At 37.9% G+C, this 7,433-nt stretch overlaps 2 protein-coding genes across 2 annotated transcripts; both read left to right on the plus strand.

Annotated features, from left to right (window-relative positions):
- The first annotated feature begins 252 nt into the window (after positions 1 to 252).
- Positions 253 to 3,250, plus strand: LOC113304502 (tRNA (guanine-N(7)-)-methyltransferase-like). The gene is made up of 7 exons (XM_026553634.1): positions 253 to 679; positions 793 to 868; positions 1,607 to 1,686; positions 1,856 to 1,905; positions 2,022 to 2,106; positions 2,189 to 2,287; positions 2,789 to 3,250. Exons 1-7 carry the CDS (start codon positions 341 to 343, stop codon positions 3,020 to 3,022), a joined length of 963 nt encoding a protein of 320 aa, XP_026409419.1. The 5' UTR covers positions 253 to 340; the 3' UTR covers positions 3,023 to 3,250.
- A 1,230-nt stretch (positions 3,251 to 4,480) lies between these two features.
- Positions 4,481 to 6,878, plus strand: LOC113301909 (glycine-rich protein A3-like). The gene is made up of 3 exons (XM_026550745.1): positions 4,481 to 4,701; positions 5,939 to 6,252; positions 6,394 to 6,878. Exons 2-3 carry the CDS (start codon positions 5,961 to 5,963, stop codon positions 6,681 to 6,683), a joined length of 582 nt encoding a protein of 193 aa, XP_026406530.1. The 5' UTR covers positions 4,481 to 4,701; positions 5,939 to 5,960; the 3' UTR covers positions 6,684 to 6,878.
- The last annotated feature ends 555 nt before the right edge of the window (positions 6,879 to 7,433 follow it).

The following is a 7,433-nucleotide window of genomic DNA, read 5'->3' on the forward strand; positions in this document are numbered from 1 at the left end:
TTTGGGGGCTATTTCGGGTACAGACGGGATCGGGCGGATACAGGCAGGCCGAGTATTTTCGGGTATTATTTACACCCCTAGATAGAGGAAGTAATTCGTAACCCAAATTAATCACAGTAGGTCCCAATTTAGCTGGTTTTTTTAACACTCTCGCTATTTTTATCTGTTTATCCTTATCCTTTTCTTTTTATCACAAATTATAGAAGGGTTATTGTACAGTACAAAAGTCTACAGAAGAGGGGTTATTCTACAGTACCAAAGTCTCTATAGTCAATAATAACCACTACTGCCAGTGAATATACGGTAGTTTACTTATTTTCGAGGGTTAATCATAGACGAGATGCTACTGGGGGTTGGAAAGATGAAACATGCATACGCAGCTACTGCATCCGTCGCTGCTGAATGTATTATTAATGGAATGAAAAAGAAGAACAATAGCACTTTCAGTAATAGTCTCTTATCCTTTTCCAACAAAAACAGAAACTTATGTGTTTCTCCTTCTTGTTCTGGTTCTGGTTCTGGTTCTGATTCTGATTCTAGTACCTTTCATCAAGCGAGTAGCCCTAACATTGTGGCATCAGAGTATGCCGACCTCCAAATCACTAATACTCTCAGTGTCGGACGAGTGGGTCATGTCCGAATCAGGCAGCATGTCAACCCTCTCACTGCAGCTCTTTCCGTATGTTTATCTAATTCTATATACCCTTGTTTAATTAGTTTTCATTTGTTCTTAATGTCTATCTGAAAGCAATGAGAAGGTTAATATTTCCTGATCCATATTGGTAATGGTAGGCCCCTGTAGAGGTACCTGACTGGAATCAAATCTTCCCAGACTCCACCCTTCCGCTGATGGTTGATATTGGATGTGGTAAGACTAAATGTCTTTCATTCATGATTCATTTCAGTACATTTTTTTAGGTGATGCCACGAGTTCCTTTTTAGGCTCCGGAAGTGTTTGTGATATGTCCCAAGTAGTTTTTATTAGATATACTATATGATTATGAAAAAAAATGAAAGTAAAGGATGGAGCTTCCATTATGAACTCAAAGTAAACACTGTGTAATCTAGTTGGGATATTTCCTTGTTGATACTCATTTCACATTTTGCATGGTCCTCATATTGAAGAACTTGTACAACTCATCTAACATTGCTAATAAACAACAACAAACAATTGGCACCTTTCAAGTATTACACGGTTCCCTGTTCGTCACCAGGTACTATGGCACCTTCTTTACTCCGCTGTTGGAATATATTTATACGAATTCGACAAACCATTAATGTGTGTATACTAAGACGTTTTTCCTAAATAAGAGTATCAAATGCATTGCTCACTACTTGCATAGATTGTATGAAGTCTAGCTAGAATGTAGGAGTCCATGAGTGATGAATCAACGGATCATAAATATCATGCAATTTCAAAATCAGCTAGGTATAGAAATGACACGGGTCTAGTTTAGTTTTTGAAGAAGTTACCCCTATTCCTAAGAAATGATTGCAAACTCTACATGCTTAGGGAATTTCATTTCATGAACTGCAATGATCTGTATCGAATGAAAGAAGAACTGTTTAAAGTTTGAATCTGACTGATAAGACCTTAGGACTTCAGGTAGTGGCAGGTTTCTACTTTGGCTCGCCAAGAAATCTCCACAGACAAATAATTATCTTGGATTGGAAATACGGCAGAAGGTGCGGGTGTCTCTTCACTTTCATGAAATACTTCTAATAAGTCTCATGTTTACTCATAAGTTCAACTCATCAATGTCTCTTTGAGACTTTGCATTTGAATCTTGGAAACATTGTTTCTTTTATCTTAAATGTTGTTTTTACTTAGGGATGGTTTGTATGACTGATGCAGTTGGTTGATCGGGCACAATTATGGGTGAAAGAACTAAGTCTCAGTAACATGTAAAGTTTTGCTGTTTAAGTTATTTCCTAATAGCGTACTATCTCAAGTAAACAAAATGTACTCTGCCAGCAATTTTCTTTGACTTTTAGGTAATTGCTTTTTGTCCGGCTTCCAGATACTTCATGTTTGCAAATGCGACGGTTTGCTTCGACCAAATTGTGTCCACTTACCCTGGACCTCTAACGTTTGTTTCAATACTGGTGGGCCACAACTCCAATCACCAAATACATAGTTTTTAAGTGATTTCTTCTAATCTAAAGTCCTTGATTCCTCTCCTTGCAGTGTCCCGACCCACATTTCAAGAACCGGAATCGTAAAAGAAGAGTTTTGCAGAAGATCCTAGTGGATTCAATTGTAAAGAACTTGAGACCTGGAGGAAAGGTAAATTCTTAACACCTTCTATTCTGCCTTTACCAATCTGCTAGTAATAGAAAATTTAGATATAGATAAGGAGTTCATTGATCATTATGGTAAAGTATACTCTTATCTTAATTATGGTGGAAGAGTGAACCACATTATATTGAGTTCATAGAAGGAACATGTAGTCTTTACAATTGTCTTGTCAGTTCAGAAAGTTTAGTGCTTGAGTTAAGACTATCTTAATCAATTGGTTGGTCCATGCTCATTCACCACTGGAATATATCCATGGCACCATCTGAGAAGGACATTTTGTGGTGATATTTTTGAACTTAAAGCAGCTCAAAAGCAATCCCATTGCTGAGAAGTGGACTTTGTTCGATACTTTCCATCTTGTTGATTTCTTACGTATACTGTTTTACATGTCTTGAGAAGGCTCTTGGGAAGCCCACACTTGGTCTAATGGTAATAATTTAACTTGTGCTATTTTGGTGGTATTGCTGCTGCTGGTCAAATCAAATACAGATCTTTGTACAGTCAGATGTTCAGGAAGTGGCCCTTGACATGAGGAATCAGTTTGATGCTCAATCTGATGAACTCCAACATGTCGATTATGATGATGCCGTGGACCAACAAGAGCAAATGTGTGATGGGGAGAGGTGGCTCTTGAGGAACCCAATGGGAATTAGAACAGAAAGAGAGATACATGCAGAGTGTGAAGGTGCAAAAATTTATAGGAGAATGTATCAGAAGAAATGATGAAGCAATGCAGTAGATAGATGGAGCGGATTGGTATTATGTCAGCTTACTGCACATAAATTAAGGATGATGACGACTCCTACATAAATCTAGGCTCTTTACATTAGTTCTCTAGGAGGCTGGAGGGGGATTCTTTCAGAATTTGACAAAGATGTTATTTCAATCATAAAGTTCTGTTTGAGATACTTCTTCCTGTTTGTCATGTTAATTTCAGTTTAATTACATCCACTTGCTTGTTTTTAGTCGATCCTCTCATTTGACAAAAAAAAGTCAGAATCGGATTCTCAATGACTGCATTAAGTTTTGTTGTTTATGAAAACCTGCACGCAATTGGAATTTGTTCTTTATTCGTCATGGACATTTTCAGCAAGGTGTCCTAATCAAGGATGGGGAGTGTTAAAATTGAAAAATATCCTCTCTCTTTTTATGTCGGAAGAGAGCTGGGAGCGAGTCACATCTCAATAATACGTCACGGTGGGTCTTGCAGTTGAGCGAGTCACACCATATCCTTCGCTTCCCTAATACTTGTACAAAGTTTCCAATATACAAAGAAAAAAAAATACAAGTCTTAGCCTCTGGAAGCAGTCAGAATCAGTTGCTGCTGTTAATGGAAATTGTTAATCTCGTTCCTTTTTGCCGAGAAAAAACATCCATCACATGACCGGGTACGAAATGAAAAGACTAGTTTAATAGAGAGAGCTTAATCCCAAAAATGAACAAAAGCAAGAGGTTGTTGATTCAAATGTGTTGTATACTGTGCCGAGGGTCGTACTTGTGGTGCTATATGGGAGCTCATCGGAGCGATCCATATCTTCGAATTATAGCGAAAATTCATAAAATGGATATTTTTCTAGAAGGTGCCAAAAATATCGGTTATAAACTACGTCATCATGTGTACGGGTTATCCAAGTAATACAAGGTAAAGCTAAAGCTTATGGCCTGGGCAAAGCTATCGTAGGGAACACGAATGATATTCCGTGGAGTATTTGTTTCACCATTCTCTCTATTCAAGATCACGTTAAATTGATTTTACAGCTGTTCCGACGCAAATTCAATTGACTTGGTTCCATTTGTAATTTCTAACTTTCAAAACAGACGGTGGATTCACCTTATTGTATTATGGAACGTCTCAATTTCTCTGAAAATTAATACAAATAAATTTCTATTTCTTTCAGAAAAAAACAAAAAAATTGAAAATATCTTCGTAATCAACGCTAGGGGAGGGAAGTGATGAAACAAAACAAAAAAAAAATAAGGGAAGTGATGGACAGGGTCGGGCACATGTATGAAGCTTACATACGCTATACGTGTCCAAACGAAGTTATAAGAAAAATGGAATTTACATTAAATAAATAGGCGTTGAATTTCCCATTCATATGAAGAAGAGATTAATTACAAGTTAAGTAATAAAAGTAGATGTTATGGATGAGGGTGGGATACCCTGCAGTATGCATCTTCTGAATTTAATCGCCTAGTAGTAGTAGTAACCCACAACCAAAAAAAAGGAGAAGAAGGAAGAAGAAAAGCAGTACGCGTTGAACTTACGCGCTTGATACGCGGTGGGCCATTCGGAAAAATTCCCATTAAAATCTAATCTAATTCAACATTTTCACAATATCGGTTTCATCATTTAGCAAACCAAGGAAGAGGAAGAACTTTGAAACAACAATAACCTACAGGTACTAACTCTAATTCCGTGGTTGCTTGTTCTTGTCGTCGTTGATACCATACTTCCTTTGGTTTCTTGAGATCATGATCATCGTATATATCTATAACAGTCTATTCCTGAAATAGTAATGTATTTCTTTTGTGTGTTTTACTTGAAGATCCCTGATCTTAGTGTTCAATTATCCATCTATATCTTGTTTTGGATCTTCCTTTACTGTTCTTAAAAAACCCTGGTGATATTTTGATGATCACCCACAAAGTTACAAAATTATAATTATATAAAAGTCAAACGTGTTATTGCTTGTTCATATTCTTTTCTACATTGCTTCTTTTCTTTGATCGAGATTTTATGAAATCATTTGTGTATTTTCTGCTTTACCTCCATGCTATAGAGTAGCCAGTGCTTATCTTATATTATCATGCAGAAGATGATCTAATGCCTGATTTTGGGCCAAGATTTAGCCTCATTCTAGACCCATGGAACTTTTGATAGAATGATCCTGCTTTCTCTTTGAAGATAAGGAAGAACAATGAAATTTCGTAATTGGTCATATAGTAGCAAGTTCTATCTGTTATGTTTCTTTACGGTTATTGTAATTTTAATATGTTATGCTTTTCAAGTGCAATTCTGTACAATCAATTCCATACTCATATGGTACATGGACATAGTTTCGAACACGATGAGTCTTCATTGTTATTTTTTCTTATTACAACGGCAAAATAACTGATAAACTGCCGTTCGAGCTTAACCAAGAGATGAAAAGTTTTGTTAGTTTGTTTATATTACTTGCTGAATGTAGGTTTTACTGTATCCTGTTAACATACTTGCACAAATGCATATGTATGACTATTTTTCACTTACTCATTTCAAGTGCATCTTGTATGTGTTTGAAATCGGACTCTAGGTACCTTGCGAAAATCTCATTTCCTCGTTTCTATGGCATGATGTCCCAACCATATTTTTTGTACTTGGTTTTGAACATTGGGATGGTTAGTTTTTTAGTTGGCTTGAGAATTAAGAGTCATTTACGCTGAAGCAAAAACATATACCATAGAAAAAAGTAGGCTTTCATGTCAGCACTCACTAGGATTTGGAGATGCCTAGGAATCATTTTTCATTGTACATGAAGTCATTTTTGTCTGCTGAACATGTTAAAATTGAACCCAAAGTTGCTGTTAATATTGAACCTAATGTTGCTCAATTCAAACAGTTGGTTTTAAGAATTTTGGTTAATTCCATGTGTGCAGTATCGTTTCACAGTTAAGGAAAATGGGAGGTGGAAAAGACCAGCATGACTCAAGCGACAAGGGGTTAATGTCGAACCTGGCTCATGGATTAGCTGGAGCTGCAGGAGGACATGGAGGGCACTCAAACTACCCTCCTGGGCATTATCCTCCCCAACAAGGGGGATACCCTCCAGCACAAGGTGGTTACCCCCCTCAACAAGGGTACCCACCTGCTGGATACCCACCACAACAAGGGTACCCACCACAGCAAGGGTACCCACCACAAGGATACCCACCTGCTGGATATCCCGGTTCATCTGCTCCACATCATGGAGGTATGTATAACTGGCAGACACTTGCACATTAGTTAGTTACACGACTTGCATCAGTTAATTGTATGCGCGAAGTATTTTGCTGTATTGTTGGGTAACTTAGGTTGCTGACGTCTACTTCTATTATGCCTTGTGAATATACAGGCCATGGACATAGTGGCAGTGGAGGAATGGGGGGCATGGGAGGAATTCTAGCTGGGGGTGCTGCAGCAGCGGCTGCTGCCTATGGTGCCCACCAGTTGGCGGGACATGGTGCTTCACATGGAGGACACGGTGGGTATGGTGTTGGACACGGTGTTGGTGGTTATGGTGTTGGGCATGGTTTTGGCGGCAAGCATGGCAAGTTCAAACAGGGCAAGCACGGCAAGCATGGGAAGCACGGAAAGCATGGTGGTGGTATGTTTGGAGGGGGAAAGTTCAAGAAGTGGAAGTAATAATAATCTTGTGTGATCCGAAGTGAATGATCAAATCTTAGACTGACTTATATATGTGTTCTCTATTTCTGCTGTGGAGATTACTATTTTGCTTTCAAAGAAGGCTCGTTTATATGTGTTGTGTGGCCATTTGCACTGATATCCTACTTTTGGTATACATAATACAATGGTTTAAGCATTGAGTAGTTTGGTTGATTCTCGTTCTTATGCATGCCATGAACAGAAATTATCTGTGGGTAAATAGAACAAAAAAACAAATAGAAACTAAGAGCTGTTTCGGCAACCAATCTCTCTAACATACAATTTTCAACCAAATAATTGAGGATAAACTGTCTTTTAGATATGGAGTAACCAGCAGAACTTGGAAATTTCCGAATGTACAGTTTGGACAACTTAAAGGTTTAATGTTGAGTAAAAATCCACATCTCACTGAGGACTATTTTGTGCTAAGTTTTATTAGTAGCTTAAAAAAGGTTTTGAAAAGTTCAGATCAGATGCACAAGCCTACCACATTTTCTTAAGCTTTTTTTTCTTAAGCTTTTTTCTTAGCAAGGTTGTAAGAAGTAACACTTTCGTCTCAAATCCAACATTTGAAACCACCTCCACTTAAACAACCCACCACTTAAACAAACCACCTCCACAATTACTCCCTCCACTGTTGGGGTTTCTACATCTAACACTCTTATCCCTTCTTCAAACCCAACACCTAAGTCCCCTTATGTACCACACATAAGAAGATTGACTTATGAG

The sequence above is a fragment of the Papaver somniferum genome, chromosome 8 (assembly GCF_003573695.1).
Source record: "Papaver somniferum cultivar HN1 chromosome 8, ASM357369v1, whole genome shotgun sequence".
In the NCBI taxonomy this organism is placed as follows: Eukaryota; Viridiplantae; Streptophyta; class Magnoliopsida; order Ranunculales; family Papaveraceae; genus Papaver; species Papaver somniferum.

Excerpts from the sequence above, each read along its gene's own strand:
- LOC113304502 (XM_026553634.1), top strand. The coding sequence starts at position 341 with ATGCTACTGGGGGTTGGAAAGATGAAACATGCATACGCAGCTACTGCA. Across the intron at positions 680-792 it reads CTCTCACTGCAGCTCTTTCC|GCCCCTGTAGAGGTACCTGA; the intron begins GTATGTTTATCT and ends TGGTAATGGTAG. Across the intron at positions 1,906-2,021 it reads GAACTAAGTCTCAGTAACAT|ATACTTCATGTTTGCAAATG; the intron begins GTAAAGTTTTGC and ends TCCGGCTTCCAG.
- LOC113301909 (XM_026550745.1), top strand. The coding sequence starts at position 5,961 with ATGGGAGGTGGAAAAGACCAGCATGACTCAAGCGACAAGGGGTTAATG. Across the intron at positions 6,253-6,393 it reads ATCTGCTCCACATCATGGAG|GCCATGGACATAGTGGCAGT; the intron begins GTATGTATAACT and ends GTGAATATACAG.